The following is a 20,418-nucleotide window of genomic DNA, read 5'->3' on the forward strand; positions in this document are numbered from 1 at the left end:
GAATCTACATGTATAAAATATAAAAACCTCTTGGAAGGATATCGGATTTCAGTAAAGATGCATCTTAATGTTCTCTCTCCAGTCCCAGGCAGTCCTCCATATGGTGTCTCCTATGAGTCGATCAGTCCCAGCGAGGTGAATGTCACTTGGCAACCGCCTCTGCTGCCTAATGGGGTCATCACCCACTACAGCCTGGAGCTTCGGAATTCCACTCACTTCCTGAACCTCACCTCCCCGTCCACCCACATTCACATCACGGATCTGCGGAAATATGCGCAATACCGCGTCATGGTGCAGGCGCACACACATGTCGGGCCGGGAAACATCAGCAGCGAGCCGCTCAACATGACAACACTGGAGGATGGTGAGAGGGATGGGGATGGGGGAAGGAGGAAAAGGGCAGGGCTTGTTTTCACTTCCAGGAGGCTGTATGGCGACGAGATGACTGGCTGATAAGTTGTGAAGGGCATCTGATTAAATGTGACTTTCCTCTCATCTTTTCCTCCTCAGCCTCTGTGTTTCAGCACATCCTAATGTTGTTACATCACAGGTATTCGATCCCACGTGACACTCGGGGGGCTGAGAGCTGAGGAGCACAGAGCCATTACAACTAACCAATTTTCATTTCAGGGCATTACTGTCTATCTGTCTCGGGGGCTCCTCTAAGTATCTGATCCGCTCACTGCATATTTTTAAATAATCACTCAACGGTTCAGTTTCTGCATTGATAGGCCTTACTCTTACTTCTTATGTTACTGGAAAGTCATTCTCCTGCTTCCCAGTCCCTCCTCAGTTCATCCGCACCAGAAAGTTGTCAGACTATGAGGTAGAGTTGTCATGGCAACTGCCAGCTAACGCCACTTCAGAGGTACTCTACTACACTGTCAGAGTTTGGTGAGTTTGTCAATCTATACATCAGTTGCTCTCCTGCTCCATTGAACTTCATTGCTTTACAAAGAAAACAGAGCGTGATGCAGCAGAAACAGGTTCCTCTCTCTTTCAGGAACGAAACGAGCGAGCTGTGGCAGAATGTGACAGGGACATCAGTGGTTATTAGTGTGGACTCGGAGAGTAGCTACAATGCGTCCGTCTCCAGCTGGACCAGACTGGGAGACGGAGGAGTGCTGCTCTACATCAGCTTTACCACCATAGAGACAGGTGCCGCCTGATAAAAGAGTTTTTGACAGCTTCCTGTTCCATCCTCACATCTGAAATATTTACTAACCGTGCATTGTCTGGAGATATTTTTCACCCAGATCCTTTCTGTCTGGCTTTCAGAGCCGTCTGACGCTCCACAGAATGTGACTGTTGCAAATGTGACCACGTCCTCTATCACCTTGCTGTGGCACCCGCCCACTGAACCCAATGGGATCATTGTACATTACAGCATTTACTACACTGATAATGTCACTCTGATCGAAAAGGTGAGGTACATATACAGACAGGTGACCAAAAAAAAGCTGTTTTCTTTTAATATTGATGTGAAAATGATCACTTGAAGTGTCATAGCAACAGAAAGTTATCACATAATTCAGCAGTTTCCAGTATTTTAGCTAGTTGTTTTGGTTTTATATCCTGCAAGTTTTCTGTTTAACTCTCACTGCTCTCATCAACCTCATTTTCAATTGCAGTGGTCATCACATTGAACTCACATTTATCTGCTGGACAAATTAATGTTAATGTTGTTCCCTGTTTTTTCCATGTGTAAATGGCAAATAAATACCAGAAATAACTTAGAGATAATAACTAACACATATTGTTAACTGGCCAAAAATAAGTACTCCAAAACACAGTTTGAACAAATGAGTGTAGAAACATAATTAATGCAGTAGCTTCCTGTCAGCTCAGGTTGGAAAAACTTAACTGGGTTAGTTTTTCCTTTCATTTGTCGCTCTTCTTCATGTACAGCACTGATTTAACCCTGACAGTCTTTTCTACTCCACAGAGGGTTCGAGTCTCAGACTTAGCTGCCCCTGCTTCTCCTGATTCACCCCTCTCCTACACTTTGACTCGGCTGTTCGGGGGCACTAACTACAGCCTGTGGATGACCTCCAGCACTGTGCAGGGAGACGGGGGGGTCCGAAGCGAGACACTAACCCTGCTCTTACCAATGGACGGTCAGTCAGACACACACACACACACACACACACACACACATGCATAAACACAGAAATTAATAGATATACGTGTAAAATACAGCTCAGTAAGCCAAATAATCATTGTCTCTGGTGGGGAAGTCTGCACACTTTTTCCATAACTCTTCAACTACAAAACAATAAAAATCATATAAAAAACTTGTGATGGAAGATGTAACTTTCAACCTGTCAGTAAAAGGAGATAACTGTCAGTCTGGCAAACTGGCTCTATTTTAGTCTGCCTGTGACACTGTGCCTTGAAGACTGCCAGTTTGTATTTCCTTCTGCTAAGCATGACGAAAGTTGAGAGGGATTAGAGCCAGGGAGAAGAAGAGAACGAGCGTAGAATGGTTTATGATATGAAGATACTGAGAGAGAGAGAGAGAAAAACAAAGCTGACATGCTGTGTGAGAGTTGATTCTCGGCTCATGCTATAATTACACCAGTGCCATGAAAATCCAAATTTATATATACACATGTAATATTTAGTTTCACTTTGATATCCTCAGTGAGAGAGTGAAGTGCAAAAGTCATCTCTTTGTTTTTATGTGATTTTGGGAAAAAGGGTGCAGACAGCTACCTATTTGTCACAGACTGTTATTTAATACAGATTTGATTGTTGTGGTATTTTTTTTTTTTTTTTTTTTTAAATCTTGTTCACATTTTACTTGTGAAGTATTCTCTGTCTGATCACTGATGATCTCTGCTCATACTGACTCTGTATCTCTGCCTGTGCTCTAGCTGCTCCGCTCTCAGTCAAGCACCGGACCTCCAGGGCACCTTGTCTCTTCCGCACAGCCAAGCCCAGCAAGGGGTCACTCCCCTGGGCTCAGACCCCCACACACACCTGGCCCCTTACATCCACTCATTCATCTCATGGATCTCTCAAGCAGTTTGATCTCCCCCTTTCCCCTTTACCTCCCCCTTTTTCCTACTCTGTGTACCATGCATTGTTTTTTCGGAGAGGCTGAGACGATGACCAGGATGAGTATTTTCTGCTCAGTCTTTTTCAGTCCCAAGGTTTTCATTGTGTGAGTTTTTTCTCCTCCAATTGTCTCGGTTTTTGTCTTTGAATGGGCTTTTGTTTTACTGGATATCTTTGTCTCTCCATGGTACTGATTTACTTTTCTTTTTACTGTGCTGCAATTGTTCCATTTCATGTGCTGCCGTTGGTTTTGTTAATTACAACTGTGCTGCAAGTGATTATGATGGTGCTTTTGATAGATGATGACTGATGGTGATGATGATTGAGATGATGATGACTGGTGCACTGTTCATTTTCCCTCCAGTGTCAGACTGTGTATAGTTGATTGATGTCCTAATATTGGCTCACAGTATCACAAGCGCACAATAAAATGCTTAAGGTTTTCAACCAGTCTCATCACTGGTAGTGAATAATAGTAACACAATTCTGCTTGTCTCCCATTTTCAGTGCCAAGTGACTCAGTCCGAAACCTGACAGCTCAGATCTTCAGCCCCACGGCCATCATCGCAAGCTGGGACCCTCCCTTGGAGCCCAATGGCCGCCCTTACTACCTGCTCACCTTACAGGAGGCAGGCATCCTCCCAGATGTGTCCAACCAAGGAACTCCAGCTGTGAACAAAACGATCAAGCACACCACAACTGACAATGTCTTCCTGTTCACCAAACTCAGGAAGTATTTTCCCTATGTGCTCACTGTTACTCCGGCAACTGGTGCTGGTCCCGCCTACAACCATACCAGCACAATGTACCTGAGGACGGATGATGACAGTGAGTTCACCAACACAAACATTCACATGAAGTATGGTTCATAATACGTTTATTGTGATGCTGAAGTGTGTGTGGGTGTCTTTCTTATCAGTCCCCAGCTCTGTTCCTCTGCTGGTGTCCACAAGGAACCTGTCTTCGTCCTCCATCGCTGTGGTCTGGCAGCGCCCTCTGGAGGCCAACGGAGAGATAACTGAGTATACCCTGACGCTGTTTGGCCCAGGGGGCTCTAACCTAACACATACCCCCAACACCTCGTTCGTCCTCACCAACCTACTTCCATACACAGCTTACAACCTTACTATTACAGCAGCAACACGCAAAGGCTCGGGACCGTACCTGCTGCTGCAGCTGCACACTGATGAAGGAGGTTAGTGTTAAAACAGGTTCAACTTTTCTCCAGCATCGTAATGAGATGGTATTTATTCATCATTAAGCTCTGAGTGTGTCCTGCTTCACTGTCTGAGTCTATCTCTGTCTCTATCTGCCTAATCTTGTGTTTCAGGCCCCATGTCCCCTCCCCGTAACCTGACTATATATAACCACACGGCAGTCTCTGTGTGGCTGAGCTGGGAGCCTCCTCTGGAGCCCAACGGCGTGGTAATACAGTACGGCTTCAGGATCCGAGACCTCATCACACACACCGTCACACATCAGGTACTGTTAATTTCACACACCAAAAGCCACTTCACAATAACAGCAACACACACACACACTTGCAAACCCTCCATGGATATACTCACTGAGAGTGCACAGTATCCAGCTGACAGTAGCTCTAATTTCATACTCCAGATGCCAATCAGCTGTAACGTTACACTAACACACATGTGCACATGTGTGCGCTAATAATAAACACATTATCCACTTCAGTAACCAGGATTGGTTGATTTAATTTCTCATGTGTCATTTCTTATGTGTGTTTATGCGTAGAATTCCTCTGGTCCATCAACCACAGAGTATATATCAGGCTTCAGGCCACACAGCTCTTATGAGATCAGTGTTTACAGCTACACCAGAGTGGGCCATGGGAATCAGTTCAGCAGCCCTGTGACCTTCACAACCAATGAGTCAGGTAAAGCACACACTTCCCACACACTAACACAAAGGGCCGGATACTAAGATCCCAGATAAAGGGGCTAAATAGCGTGCTCCTTGTAAAATTTTGTTTGGTTAACTGGATGGCCGCAAACGCAGAATGAAAATGTGATCCAATGGATTAATAGAGAGGGGCAGCAGAAGAAACGTGGGATACTATCTATGTGGTTGGTAAAACAAGAAGAGAACAGATGAAGTGAAGAGAAGATGAGGAGATAGGCCTAAAATTTGGTTTATCATAAAACCTCGGCAAACGAGGAAGAGCTGCTCTGATCAGTGTTGGGCAGCAGGTGTCCACTCGGGTCTAAACTCCCTGACTGGAGGGATTAAAGACGGAGTGAAGGCAGCGGCGACGTCTCTCAGTCCCAGTCCCAGAGCTGAGCAGCCAGGTACTGGAGAGGGAGGAGAGGAGAGGAGTGCACTGGAGGAGAGACATGCGTGTGCGTAACGGCGCCTAAAGGACTTTTAACACACCTGAAAAACTGCTACAGTTCGCTGGAATGACCCAGACGCAAGGAAATGCAGAGATATAAGAACTTTTGCCCTGGAAGGTATTAGTACCTTAACCACAGCCATTTGTGTGCAAAGCTGTGCCAGTTAAAACTACTCCTCCCAATATTTTGCGCTTTCTGTAGACGCAAACCTTTAGTAGATCCGGCCCATAGTAATTTACTGTAGGTCACTGGTCACATTTTTGAGTTTTAAATTCAATTAATCTTAAAGCTACATATGTATGATCACTTAAGATCCAAGTGCATCATCCATGCCTCAAGGGAAAAAAAACATAAAACACACACTATACATTAACATGCAAAAAATAATTTGAAACAAAGGAGAAGAAAGGCAAAGAGTGAAGAATATGGAAAGGTAATGGCTTGCACACAATTTCAGAGGGCAAACAATTCAAACACATTTTACAGTCTCTATACAGTAATATGCCAACCTCTTCAACCTAGGCTCTTTACAACTCCCAGCACCTCTGAGATAAAAACCAAACATCTCTCTGTTTGTTTTAAATGAATCTGAAACACACTCCTGGTGGCATTTGCTTAAAGCAGCTGTCAAGGCCATGTGTGCAGTCGCTGATAATCACACATGCCTTCCCAAGGCTGTGCAAGAGATCTCTGGGCTTGCCAGGAAAATAAATTAAAAAAAATACTTAAAATAAAAGAAGTATGAAATGTTGTCAGTGTATGTAGGCAGTGGAGACACTTCTGAGTCACTGTGAAGCAGCACGAGCTGAACGTGCCTCCCCTCAGAACCACTTCATTAGTAGGAATAGTTTAAGATGAGGCTGATTTGTTTCGTTGTCACATGAGATATTTACCAGGTAACAGAGCTAAGACTGTACATGTACATGTAGCTGTTTTTTTTTCACCTATTTGATGAAATAAACGCAGGTCACTGGTATAGTATATTAAATTTGACAGCAGAGAGTAAAGAGTGTCCTGGTGAAGTATAACAGTGTCTCTCTCTCTGGCTGCAGTGTCTGATGCTGTGGGGAACCTGTCTTGCTCTGGAGTGAGCTGGGATTCAATTCACTTATCCTGGGATCTTCCCTCCAACCCTAATGGGCAGATAATTTTTTATGAGATTCTGGTGGAGATGAACTTGCAGTCCAACACCCACCAGGCTAACTCCTCACAGTACATGGTGACTGGGCTGTCACCGGACCAGGAGTACACACTCACTGTGGCTGCAGTCAACTCTGCAGGACTTGGAGATGGAATAAACTGCACTGCTTCCACTCTTTCTGAATCAGGTAGCCAAGTCTTACTTTGTTTCTGTCCAAACCAGGCACCCCTGGTTATCTAGTAGAAGCCACAGCCTTTGGCTTCAATGAATTGCTAATTTAATACAGGATGAATACTTGATTAAATCCACTTTGTCTCTTCTAACAGTCCCAGCTGCCCCTCGCTTCCTCGACATCTCTCAGGTGACACCTAATAATGTGACACTTCAGTGGGCTTCACCGCTCTCCATACCGGGCCAGCTGAAAGAGTACCACATCATTGCACAGCTGCTTTCAACTGTTTGCGAAACAAACATCCTACCTAGTGCACAGCCAGCCTCAGAGGACCAACTGACCTCAGACTGTGTGGACTCTAATGTCACAGTGTCGGTAAATGCTTCGGAAAGCAACGAGGAGAGCTACAACAGCATCACACTCCGGTCCCTGAACAAATACAGGTATTACCGCTTCAAAGTGGCGGCTGTGACCAACGCTGGAATTGGAGAGTACACCCACTGGAGTTACGCACGTACACTCGCTGGAAGTAAGAGCATCACAGTGATTATCTGATTTTTCCTTGTTGCTAGTAGACAGTTGGCAGTTAGTCAGGCTCTCAGCCTGTGGCAGCTTCTCCTCAAGACCTAAACACAGACACCAACAGCATTGTGATATTGTGTCTCAGTAGCATGGAGGAATCATCTGTCCTCACATATTAGACTTTTAGGTAACACTTTACAATAAGGGACCCTTAATTAACGTTAGATAGTACAATAAGCATTAATTAACTGTTTACAGATATATTAACAATCATTATTATGTATTACTTAGGGTTAGGAAACACATTAATTAATGTAGTAAGTTAGTAAGCAGTTGATTAATGTTTACTACTCAAAGTTAGTTAATAAATTAAAAGTTGAATAATGTCATTAGTTATCATTATGTATGCATTACTCAGCATTAATTAACACATTAGTTTATGTATTAATGCTTAATAATGTACTAACTAATGTTAATTAAGGGACCCTTATTGTAAAGTGTTACCGACTTTTATAATAGTAATTGTGTGATTTAAGATGGTAAACCATATCATGTTAATGCAAAATAAAGAGAGACTGGGGATATGACATTTTTGATTCAAATACTTTCAATTAAAATTGTAAAATACATTTTTTTTTTCAATCATCTTTTTATTATTTTTATTTATTATTATTTCATATATCTCATAACTACTTTTGTGTTTGTCTAATGTCTTTCTTCAGACCCTGATGTCCCTCCTCGTGACATTAAAGTCACCTCCACCTCCACCAGTCTCCGCATTGCATGGAGCGCTCCAGCTGTTCTCTCTGGGCCGACATCATACCTTGTGCAGGTCTTGTACAGTCGCACACACACAAATATGAACATGTCACAGGTGAAGTGTAAAACACCAGTACTGTAGATGTTCTCAGAGTTCATCAACACGGTGCTATGTTTAAAAATATCGGCAGGTCCGCATTCTGCATGATGTAAAGTGTGTGGGGGAAAAAAAGTGTCATATGTTTCCATAATGAACTGTGCTTTTATGTCAGGTGGAGGGTCCTGGTTTGAACTATTCAAGAGTGCGTGAGCCAGAAGAGTGGATGACTGTTATTGTGAACAACTTGACTGCTTTCACCCGGTACAATGTGACTATCACCGCCTTCACTGGTCCACGTGAACTGGCTGCCATTGATGGGAAAACTATTGGTCCTATTGAGTTTCAAACGCTTGAGGAGGGTATGTTGAATTCTCTGCAAACCTCTGACGCTTCCTCCCAACCAAATATCTATTATTAACTTTGTCCAATATCATTTTTTTTACTGTGTCCCCAGAGCCCAAAGACCCTCCTAAAAATGTGATGGTATCAGCTATCCCAGAGGAAGTGAACAGTGTGAGGGTGACCTTCACGCCCCCAGAAGAGCCCAATGGGAACATCACTGCCTACTTTGTTTACATATATGAAAAGGATCAGTTGGTCAAGAACATCAGCCTTAATATCATCCAAAGAGAGCATAACATGCTGACTGCCGTCATCCCGGGCCTGAAGGGAGGACACAACTACACTATACAGGCAAGGAGGATACACATATTGCCCACACATTTAGACACAGTGTCTCGGGTCACACACCTGAAGCTGTAACAGCAGAACGGCGCTGCTTGCAACTCCACAACCCCTCGTGAGCTTGCTTGTTCAAATACTTGTTTTCTTATTTTTATTATTAACTCCTTATTTGTCCTTTTGCTTTGTAGATTTCAGCAAGGAATGGCGCTGGCAGGAGCCCGCCCAGTCCACATGTCCAGATAACAACAGAGACCAAAGGTAGCCCACAACTCACTCTTTCCTGTGTCTGCTCTGCTCCACAGTGTTTCTCTCAGCAGCGTGTGTGTGTGTGTGTGTGTGTGTCAGCAGTGCAGCACAGATGTGAGACAGAGAATAGCTACCGCACAGTGTTACTGCTCAACAAAACAGTATCCAGTTGTTCTGACACAGTACATGTGACTCAGCAACACAGTCTGGTCTGTGCTGACGCTGTGGTGCGATGTGGTTGGTGCGATTTTGTTCACAACATTTAGAGCAGCAGCCTGTTTGTCATGTAAATGCAATAAAATGAAACACACATACTGTATTGTATAAAGACAACCTCTGTGTATGTGTGTGTGTGTATGTGTGTGCATGTGCACTACTCTTGTTGTGTTCACATGTGTGTCTGTGTGTGTTCCAGCCCCGGCCAAGCCAAGCCAAAGACCCCAGGCAGTGCTGGGCCACGGAGGGGTTGCCATGGTAACCCACAGGAGTATCACCATCCGCATGCCTGCCTGTTTCTATAGTGACGACAACGGACCAATCAAAAAAATCCAGGTCATCGTGGCCGAGTCAGGGGGTATGACTCTTCAGAAACATTGACAGCCATCACTTTTAGTTTTAACGCACATCAGTAGCAGTCTCGTTTTGCGCTTTAAGCCTCAAGTAGAATCTTGTTTTACAGTACGTCACTCTCTCCTAAGTTTAGAAGAGACAAAAATGTAAGCAGATGCTGAGGGGCTTAACATCAGCCAAAATTTGACTCAGTTCCCGTGCGATTCTTTTTTCCACCCTGTCATAGTGAAGGACATCCAGAACCTGACCACCTGGAAGAATGCATTTTTTGATCATCCTGCCCCTTACATGACTGACAAGGGGTTCCCCAACCCACCGTGTTCTTTGGGGGACGGAGCACCACGCACGAACGCACACGTCAGAGGTGATCTCGGAGTATCTGGAGACGGCCGGCCACCGGTGAGGCGCAACGCAACTACAGCAGGAACGTATGTGATCGGAGAGAACGATGACTGCATGCAGGAGAACAACACCGAGAGTTTCTGCAATGGACCACTGAAGCCCAACACGGTCTATGTGTGAGTGTACTTCACACACACAAAACTGTTGTATACAGATGTTAAAGCTATAATAATATAATGCTGAGACTGGACTGTCATTTCCTGTTTACTAGGTTCAAGGTTAGAGCGACTAACGTCAAAGGCCAATACACAGACTCTGAGTTCTCTGACCATGTCAAAACCGCAGGTATTAACATTCATTCCTGTATAACTCTCCTTATAAAACAGTGACAACATAACATTTTCAGTTCCCTTCGTTGTTTTTATGTGCTGTCCATTCTGTCGTGTCCCTCTCTCAATAGTGGACGGGCTGTTGACGAGGGAGGAGCAGATCATTCTTGGTGTTCTGCTTTCCTTCTTCTTGGCTGTGTTACTCATCATCATCATCTGTGGCTCAGTCAAGTAAGATGGCAACAGGCTTTCATTCAAAAACTCAAAAAAACAACAAAAACAAATGCTATGTTTAAATATCCATACAAGAAATTTCTTTGTGCATTTCACAATTTTTTTGTCAAGTTAGTTTTTTTTTAGTTTTTAACTATTGATCAATTGACATGCTCATCTTCAAATGCCAGGATCCATCAGCGCAAAAAGGAGGGTGGGACCTATTCACCCAGAGAGGCAGAGATTATAGAGACCAAGTGTAAACTGGATCAGCTGATTGCTGTGGCAGACCTTGAGCTGAAACAAGAGAAGCTCAACCGGTAAGTCGTGTGTGTTTAGTTTGAATCTAAAAGCGTGACGACTTTTGCTAATATAATACACACATTCTTGGCAGCTGGTTGGCTGGTTGCACGCAACCTAACTTCAGGCTTGGTTTATCTGCTCCAGACAACATTTTAAATCTAAGTCAACAAGACAAAAATCTCTTTGCTTGAGCCAACTTGATGTGGGCCCCTGTCAGGACTAAATCTTCTAGCGCTGTAGAGTTTGTGCAGAAAATAGAAGCAGCGGCATCCAGGGCACAACACAGTATTCTCGTGGCTTTATAGTTTACCTTCAGTTCTCTGCAGCACAGGCAAGTCATCTTGCCTGCATCTTTCTAACCATGCTCGCCTACAAATTCAGCGTCTGGCTCTCCCGTTTTCATCCTTCTCTCACACAAACAAGTGCATAGGCACTGAGTGCTGCCAGCTGCTTCTCATTCCCAGGCTGCAGTTCTGCTATCAGGTGAGAAACAAAGTCACTTTTAGAGCTTGGATTTGGTGTATCAAGGTCACTGCAGGATGGCAGAGATGAGGTAGGGAATCTAACAGGAAGGGAAAGCTTTGAATATGAGGGGTACTGTTTATGTGAATAATTGAGAAGAATTTGTCATCCACACATTTAAGTGTCACACACATTTAAGAGCAAAGATTGTGAGTTTGTGACACTTGCGTGAGTTGCTCCTCTAGCTGTCATCTAAGTTGACACTGACATCATTTGGACAGTGTGTCTGTCCGCTTTGTGGCCAGAATCTTTTCATAACTTGGACAGTGAGATCTGTATAAACTCCACAAATGGCATATACTGTGTATACTATAACTTTTCTTGCATGTAGACACGTGCACTGACTTTCCCTGGCTTGATTTTCACTGAGCACTCCTCTCCCACCAGGTATTCTTCCTTCTTCTTTAGACGGAAAGAGATTTATGTCATCCAGTAAGTTGGTCTGATGACCTGCGCGTGCCACATTTTGCTGTGTATAGTATGTTTGCATGCTGCACGCCACTTCACATTCATCACTCTGTGTTTGTCATCGTCATGATACCCATTTAAAGCTTTAAACCATCCATCTGTGCTGTTTATGAAACCTTTGGTGGAGGGTGACAGTTCAAATGAATCAGTGACGTCAGAGTTTTGCCTACAGCCTGCTCCCTTTCCCTCCCCGTCACTGGCAGGGACTGCAAAGCTGAGCTGACACTCCTCAGCTTGAAACCGTTTTAATTTGTTTACCCCACTCACTATCTCCAAATTGCTCGAGAGGCTTAGCAGGGTACAAATGGTAAGCTTTATCGATAGCTAAGGATCTGAGTAGCTATAATTCTTCAGTAATGCAAAGAAATACCAGCACCAGGGGAATTAACCACATGCTTCATTTAAGTTCACAGATGTTCGCATATTCCTTTAGAACATAGCATCAAAGTCGGTGGTAAATCAAAGTGGATTTGATAAGAAACTAGTAAGATGTCTTTTCCTTAAACATACAATATCATCCAGTCTCTACAAACAGGATCGGTTCAGCTGTCATGGACAGAAATACCCCAGTGTGGGCTGTGATCATTGAGTTAATTTGTTTATTTTTGGTTGATTTTTGCTGTCTATTTTTAACAGGCTTCTCAGCTACAGGAAATCACTCAAGTAAGTCATCCTGCATAAATAATGTGAATGTGCGCAAAGTAGCTGCAGCATAGAGCTGCATGTTCTGTACCGCTCAGTATTACAAGTTGTGACCTAGAATAAGTTTACAGAAAATAGCATAACGCTGTGGAGTTTTTCTGTATCCTCCTCTCTGTTTCTACATTCAGTGTGTTTCTCTCTCCGCACTCTCTGTCAGGCCTGTCAACAAGAAGTCTTTTCTGCAGCACGTAGAGGATCTGTGTGCCAATGACAATGCCAAGTTCCAGGAGGAGTTTGCTGTGAGTGTCTGCCTACAACCTGGCCCCGTGTTTATCAAACATCTGCCCGTATATATGATATATAAAATAGATTGGGATACCAGGAAATCAACCAAAGTGGATCATGGGAATGTCTGCTGTTGGTAGAGAAGGAACATCACACAGAGAAGGGATGAGTCAAATTCAGTGCAGTACGGTTAAAATGCATGCAAAATGATGAAGCAAACAAAGCAGTGCTACAGTATTTTGGTATAATTTTGTCTAAGAATGGGTTACTTTGTACTTGTATTTTCAAGCCAAAATAAATTGGATTGAAAAAACATTTTAAGAAATCACTATTTGCAGGAATTAGGAATATAACATCAATGTGAGCTACATGTTTATTTGAATAATGACATTTTGCATCTTAATATCCCAGGAGCTCCCGAAGCTGCTGCAGGATCTGGCCACCACAGATGCTGACCTGCCCTGGAACAAATCCAAAAACCGCTTCCCCAACATCAAACCATGTAAGTGATCAGGCTGATAATTAGCTTCCAGGCTCATGAAACCTACACCAAATTCACCTTCGTGTTTTCAGCTCCAATGTCAACCGCATGTGGATTTGATCACCACTCGCACAGTTGCCTTTCGCACATTTCAGCCACACTCTTCTCACTATACTGTGTGTCCAGACAACAACAACCGGGTGAAACTGCTGTCAGAACCGGGCACCGCAGGCTCTGACTACATCAACGCCAGCTTCGTCTCAGTGAGTACCAGCTCTCAGCGGCTAAAAGCCGGTGGTTAACCTGGAGGGTCGCCTCCATTTGACAGTAGTTTTGCAGGCGTGAGACACATTTGTTTCAAATAGAACAGGTTGGATAGATAGATAGATAGATAGATAGATAGATAGATAGATAGATAGATAGATAGATAGATAGATAGATAGATAGATAGATAGATAGATAGATAGATAGATAGATAGATAGATAGATAGATAGATACGCTTGCACATAAAGTTCCATCTGTGTGTTTCTCTGTTTTTTCTAGGGCTACCTGTGTCCAAATGAGTTCTTAGCCACCCAGGGTCCTCTGCCCGGCACAGTGGCTGACTTCTGGAGGATGATCTGGGAAACCGGAACCCGCACCATAGCCATGCTCACACAGTGTTACGAGAAAGGCAGAGTGCGTCATAATATTTGACACTTTATTAGAGCGCTAGTATTATCATTCAGAGGACAAGCTGGGCTCCATTTGGGCTCCATTAGACACTATAACGAGAAAGATTATATCTGCTTTGAAGATCTAATGTAAGAGTGCGTTTGTGTGTGTTTGACATTTCAGATTCGGTGTCACAAGTACTGGCCCGAGGACAACAAGCCAATGTCAGTGTTTAGTGACATTCTCATCTCAAAAGTTTCAGAGGAAGTCCTTCCTGACTGGACTGTCAGAACCCTGAAAGTAGAGAAGGTAACTTAGCTAATAACCTCTCTCTCTTTCTTTCTCTCTCTCTCTCTCTTTCTCTCTCTCTCTCTCTCTCTCTCTCTGTCTCTCTCTTTCACTCACACACACACACACACTGTACATACTGCAAATCCTGAAACACAGAAAAAACAGGCAATAACAACTTTATTCTTGCCAATTAATACTTTTCCACATTTAACTGAAAAATATAAAACAAAGGCAATTTTGCCCTATGTCCATTCAATATAACAAAACCACTTCAAGGTTAAAACTACCTATATTTCTCTTATTGTCTACAAAACCAATTCCCGGGCCTGTCTGTTGTTTCCCAGTTTCATCCAATCCAACTGAAGCCATAGATTCTACAAACAGGTTACAGTGAATAATGTAGCTATAAAATCTGTATATAGTTTTTCTAAATGATTTTCTAAAAACACACATTTCAACAACTACTGCGCTGGTGTGTTGAGATGGACTGTTAATCTTAAATACTGTAAGGAGCATGTCACCCAGTGCACCTGCAGATCTTTTTCTACAATTTGTTTTCGTCTTGTCATGGCATGGAAATGTTGTTGTAATAATGGTTTATGTTAATGTGATTAGTATGTAAATGCAATTTAATCACTACACACCGTCTTAGTTTATTCTGCAAATGCTGGAATTTACATAATATAATAATATTTCTTGCATCGCCTCCTCTGTGCAGCATGGACACTACATCCTGGTCCGCCACTTCAACTACACATCGTGGCCTGAGCATGGCGTCCCAGAGTCCTGCAGCACTCTCATTAAGTTTGTTAAAGCAGTCCGAGCCCACAGGCACGACAACACCACTATAGTGGTTCACTGCAGGTACTGTTGCACCTCAGTGGCCACGCACTAACAGTGCATAAGTAGTAGCAATGGCCTCAATTACTTTATTGTCTTCGGCCAGTGTAAACCGATTATACTGTGTTTAACCTTCAGATAAGTAATAAAAAAAGCCCTTTTAGGTGCAGTAGAGCATCACAGAGTGTAATGATGTGTTCTTACTATTTCCTCAGTGCTGGTGTGGGAAGAACAGGTGTGTTTATTGCATTAGACCACCTCATTCAGCACGTCAGAGATCACGACTTTGTGGATATTTACGGCCTGGTGGCTGAACTGCGCAGTGAAAGGATGTGTATGGTCCAGAATCTGGTGAGTTCACATTTAAAAAGAAAATAACAACTCTATATTTTATTCATATCTTTTAAATTCCACAACCTAGAACAAATAAAGAAGTACAAATAAAAAGACAAGAAACTGTATTTTGTCTTAACTTGTTCCAGTGCACTTAAGTATCATCAAAGACAAGAATATGCACTGGTATGACAAATGGCAGTGAAGTTGTCCTACTTTTTACTTCATGTCCCCATGAGGAAATACTTGGAAACTTCTCCTTTTTGACAAAGGAAATGATCTGGCAGCGGATTAAAGTTATACACTGAGCAGGATTCCCCATTTTCAAGCAGCATGAACCTATCCTAAAATTATCCCACTCACTTATTACTTATGGACCACTGGTGAGTGCCTCAGTGTCCGCAGGGACCCTCTGCGTAGTGCCTGTGCTTCTTCTCAGTAGTTTTATTTCATTTCCTGGTGTTCTCTACATCTCTTTGCATACACACTTTGGTAGTCGGTTTGAGCCTGCAGTACAGGGTAAAACCAAAAGCAGCCAGTCAGGACATGATTGTTTGAGACAGCAGTGTTCAGTGTGCCAGCTATTACTGCAGTCGTTCAGTCACACACAAGGACCTCGGCTTTATGAGGCCATCATTCGGATCAGTTGTTTCGGAGAAAGTGAAGAACAGTGCCTTTGCAGACTGCTTTTAACAAACCCATAAGTTAAGTATATTACATAAACTGTTTTTGTGGAAGTAAAAACAAAGGCAAATGTGAACAGTCCATCATTTCAAACAGAGGTATCATATTTAAAACAATCATGGATGACAATTACATGAGCATTTCAGTGTTCACTTTTATAGATAACTGAATTAGGACGGAGGCCGTATTAAAAACCTGTCTTGTCATCTCTTGGCTCATGCTGCTTTACATATTAAACCTCTTCACTTTTTTTTGTGGAAAATCTGTGAAAAGGTATTTTTTCTTTCAATGAATTATCTTGGCACATACAGTATGCTGTACCCTACATACATGACTGAGGCAGCTGCAGCAAGAAGGTACAAAATGTTTTACATATGACAAATGAGTCTAGTTTATTTTAGTCTGCAAATATCTGTGTGCTGTTAGCAAGCTGTGAAAATGTATTTGTGTCCTAAAATACAAATCAAGATTTAAATATCAAGCAATCCTCAATTAGAAATTAATTAATTCTCAATATTGCTGTTATTGTGTAAGTCTGTTCTCTGCCTCTATTTGACATTTGAAAATAGAAACTGGTAAAAAAAAAAAAAAAGAAAAGCTTTAGTCAAACCCGAAATGTTGCAATTACAAGGTCAGCATCAGCTACCAGAGGACTTTATACTAAACCTAATTAACTAACGTTTTAGCCACTGCAGGATTAATAAAGTGAAAATCAAAGGCTACACTCTGTCTTTCTTTCTGCTTTTGTGTGTCAGGCCCAGTACATCTTCCTGCATCAAAGTACACTGGAACTTCTCAACAACAAAGGCAACAGCCAATCCATCTGGTTTGTCAGCTACTCTGCTCTGGAGAAAATGGACTCTCTGGACGCCATGGAAGGTAAACGACCTACAAACACACTCTCAAAGAGACACACGCTCCCCCGGCTGCAGAGTGCTCACTCCACACATTTGTCCCGGTCTCTAGGTGATGTTGAGCTCGAATGGGAAGAGACCACTATGTAAGGACCAACTGAGGGACACCTGCACCTGAGGAATAACGAGACTCTTTGGGACGTGACCTGTGCACCGACCCCCAGACAGGTCCACCTCCACCACGCAAGGGACGAGGAAGCAAGAGGAGAAACGCGAAGTGAACAACACAGTCTGAGCTGAACGGTCTGTAACACGACTTTAGACTTAGCTGCTCCACTTCCACCAGTTTTATCAGCTCAATCCTCCCTTTATTCAGCCTCTTGTCTGCTTATTATTCAAAGAGAGTGAGAGAAACAAAAGGGAGACAAAGAATTTCAGAAACAACAGGGACAGTGGAGAAATTATGAGTTGATGGTGAGAGCTCTGTCGCATCTATAAGCCTGCAGGTACTTTGCACAGATCGATTTCACTGCATATTGTAATTACTGTATCATGTTGATATCATCTGTGGTTTTTGTAAGATAATTTATTCTGCCAAAATGGTTTGTTTTTTTCAATCTCTTTGTAATTCTGTCTGTGACGAGGAGTTGTTCAGGACTTTCTCACGTGTGATTGCAGAAATAAAGCATCTTGTATTTTTTTTCCGGGCATTGATATACTTAACACTTAAGAGCCTCCTCATCAGACTCCCCACCGCATCAAATCCAGCCATTCAGATGTTAAAATATGAAATGACGGATCAACCAACTCACTGGTCTTTTCCTTTTAGACAGAATAAGATTCTTGTGGAAAATGATGTCCTCTAAATACACGCACACACCCACATTCATGTGCAGAGTAGACTCAGACATTCAACAAGTAGTGTCAGATTCAATATTGCTCTGGGACTGACCTCATCTTCAGATGAATGAGTTCAGACTCGGTGCGCTGGGAGGACACAGGCACCACAATATAGACTGATTTCCCGTAAAGCCCTTCATTCCCCTGTGCTCCTAACACACCTGGTGCAGATTCATTCATTAGAGAGGCGGCGGGCAGAGCAACAGACACAGACGGCATTGAAGACAACACTGACATCAAAAGCAGTCGAGGCTCAGGGCAGTCACAGCAGTCTGAGACAGAGAGTAAAAACTACTTTATTCTTTCATTCTCTTTAAACAGAAAAAATTAGAAATATTCCATTAGTAAACATGTTGATCTTTAAGAAATCTCCTTTTTATAAATATTGTGAGGGTGCAAAGATTAATGACAGCGCTCCACAGTGAGGATGCAGATTGGTGCGTCTCCATGACAACCACAGAGAAGCCAGGGGGTTGGGGGGATAAAGGGGGTCGGGCAGGAAAGAGGGGAGGAAGTATAGCGAGAGAGTGGAGAAAATGACATCAATCAACCGAACATGCCTCGACAATAATGGTACAAACATATAATCAAACTCCTCCCTTGTATTGCAAATGAAAACGCAAAGCAAAAAAACAAAACAATATCATGCTGTATAGAACAAGTCAGTCAGAGTTTACAGTAAACAAAGTGGGGATGCCGACTGGAGAAAGCAAGCAGTTTCTAAGGTGACATCTAAGCTGGATTCACTGTTGCTTTGGCAGCTATGTGCATGTTTGTATGCATACATGTGTGTGTTTTTGTGGCTGTATGAGCATAATGTGCATGTGTGTTATATCATCATGGACGTGTGTACTGTATGTGTGTGTGTGTGTGTGTGTGTGTGTGTGTGTGCGTTTATGACCTGTGGTTTACTGTACGTTTTCACTAATACAGCGTAGCCCTTTACACACCTTAGCAGGTGACACAGCCATCTCTTAGTAATCCTGTAATAATATGACATGGTAATTTAATGATGAATGTAGATCTGTAATAATATCAGTGTGTGTTACCATGGTAACTGGAGTGAATTCTATAAAAGCTGCCTGTTTCCCGTCTCTCGCAGCAGTAGGATTTAGGACCCCCAACCCCCCCACCCCCCCTCCTCCAATAGTAAATGTGAATAATTATAATAATAACTATAATATCTATAATATCCTTTTTTTCTTTTAAACTAGATCTTCTCTTTACAAATACATACGTAGATACACACACTGGGCAAACCACTTTTTTCAGAATAAATCTATATCATCTATTTACAATATATCCAATATATTCTGTGGTGCAAAAGGTACAAGACATGTTTGGTGTGTCTCATTTAGATGATTTGTGATCTGCTGTACAAACTGGCTCAAGCTCAAAAAAAAAAAAAAAACCACGATAGGCAAACACTCTGATAAAATCAATAATCATTCCTTCGACATCTTCAGTTTTTTCCCCTGATTTAACATTCAGTAAAGGAATTAATCTCAGCTTATATACTATATGATTTTCAGCGTGTAAGGAAAAATAAAATTCATGAGAGGGGAGTGAGGTGACCTCTGTAGTAATACCCTGTGTGGAGCAATTTTTATTCATTTTTTAAAAACTAAACCTAAAGAGTTTTCTGGGCAGATACATTGCCAAAATCCAAAGGGTACATGAATTTTCACACTGTTCAACCTACGGGGAGTGAATGTACAGGAGGAGAAAGACTGTATCTGCTTGTTTAAAGCCTTGCTTTGGATGAATTACCAGGCCTTCTCCCTGCTGCCCATGAGTAAGCACACTGAACACACAGTACACAAGCACTCAGCTCTCAGTACAACACAGGTGCAGATATTACATGTAACAATGCAGTAAATCCTTTCCTGAGCTCTGTGAGAACAAAACGCCACAGAATCAGGGCAGTCACTCACACACACACACACACACACACACGACTGTGAAGATACCTGCTCACACAAAAAAAAACACTGCAAAGAAGCACAAAAAAATTTGATTGTCGTCATGATATGGTTTCAGGTTGGTTTAGTGAGTAACACCTTCCTTGCTTACTACACTACACCAAACGTGACAGGGTAGAGATGTTAAAGCCTTTTACCTTTTCATTTGCCTTCCTCCTCGCACACAATGAGATTCTGCTCTCTAGAAAATGAAGGATTCTCCTGCTCCTCCGCATCATGTGGAGTGGAGAAGCTCTATTAGCTGTGGTGAAATCATTCACTGAGTGTGGCATCTAATACTGAACACCTGAACCGAACAAGGAGGTGTCAACTTAACAGCAATATATCTTGAAACAGAACATAGCTGCGTCTTATTTAACAACGCAACCCCCCCGTGTCCTTTTCAGTGTTTGCGAGAGTTTGCTCTTCTGACATCGTCCCTCGGTTTTCACAGCCGTTAGCCCACGTATACGTTTGCTGGGCGGGTGACATTTAAAAATGCAAAGTCACAGGGTCTCTTACTCTTACTGTAAAGAGCGTGAAATCTAGACGGACAACATCATCAGCTACAAGGTGGCATGTTGGACGCGAAGGAATGGCACAGAAACCACTCTGTGCTCAAAAACATCACTGCTCAGTCAAGACTGGGATCAGATCCTCGTTGGTTTCCTTCTCCTTTGTTACTTCATGCAACTCATGAAGTATAT

General features: G+C 42.7%; 1 protein-coding gene across 1 annotated transcript in view; it reads left to right on the forward strand.

The window, feature by feature from the left end:
• Window positions 1-17,000, forward strand: part of ptprq (protein tyrosine phosphatase receptor type Q) — a gene marked incomplete at both ends in the record, with an annotated part of 33,155 nt that extends 16,155 nt beyond the window's left edge. The window contains 31 exons of the mRNA XM_083973279.1: window positions 83-364; window positions 783-894; window positions 1,004-1,158; window positions 1,279-1,424; window positions 1,946-2,117; window positions 3,568-3,888; window positions 3,980-4,255; window positions 4,391-4,542; window positions 4,816-4,957; window positions 6,467-6,742; window positions 6,882-7,256; window positions 7,972-8,081; window positions 8,281-8,467; window positions 8,563-8,801; window positions 8,981-9,050; window positions 9,454-9,612; window positions 9,835-10,126; window positions 10,222-10,295; window positions 10,411-10,510; window positions 10,684-10,812; window positions 11,705-11,749; window positions 12,422-12,448; window positions 12,645-12,726; window positions 13,124-13,214; window positions 13,380-13,456; window positions 13,738-13,872; window positions 14,032-14,157; window positions 14,858-15,003; window positions 15,195-15,330; window positions 16,752-16,875; window positions 16,963-17,000. Coding sequence (XP_083829405.1) covers window positions 83-364; window positions 783-894; window positions 1,004-1,158; window positions 1,279-1,424; window positions 1,946-2,117; window positions 3,568-3,888; window positions 3,980-4,255; window positions 4,391-4,542; window positions 4,816-4,957; window positions 6,467-6,742; window positions 6,882-7,256; window positions 7,972-8,081; window positions 8,281-8,467; window positions 8,563-8,801; window positions 8,981-9,050; window positions 9,454-9,612; window positions 9,835-10,126; window positions 10,222-10,295; window positions 10,411-10,510; window positions 10,684-10,812; window positions 11,705-11,749; window positions 12,422-12,448; window positions 12,645-12,726; window positions 13,124-13,214; window positions 13,380-13,456; window positions 13,738-13,872; window positions 14,032-14,157; window positions 14,858-15,003; window positions 15,195-15,330; window positions 16,752-16,875; window positions 16,963-17,000 — 4,796 coding nt within the window. The remainder of the gene's footprint in view (window positions 1-82; window positions 365-782; window positions 895-1,003; window positions 1,159-1,278; window positions 1,425-1,945; window positions 2,118-3,567; window positions 3,889-3,979; window positions 4,256-4,390; window positions 4,543-4,815; window positions 4,958-6,466; window positions 6,743-6,881; window positions 7,257-7,971; window positions 8,082-8,280; window positions 8,468-8,562; window positions 8,802-8,980; window positions 9,051-9,453; window positions 9,613-9,834; window positions 10,127-10,221; window positions 10,296-10,410; window positions 10,511-10,683; window positions 10,813-11,704; window positions 11,750-12,421; window positions 12,449-12,644; window positions 12,727-13,123; window positions 13,215-13,379; window positions 13,457-13,737; window positions 13,873-14,031; window positions 14,158-14,857; window positions 15,004-15,194; window positions 15,331-16,751; window positions 16,876-16,962) is intronic.
• Between the last annotated feature and the right edge of the window lie 3,418 nt (window positions 17,001-20,418).

The sequence above is a fragment of the Trachurus trachurus genome, assembly GCF_905171665.1.
Source record: "Trachurus trachurus genome assembly, chromosome: 6".
NCBI lineage: Eukaryota > Metazoa > Chordata > Actinopteri > Carangiformes > Carangidae > Trachurus > Trachurus trachurus.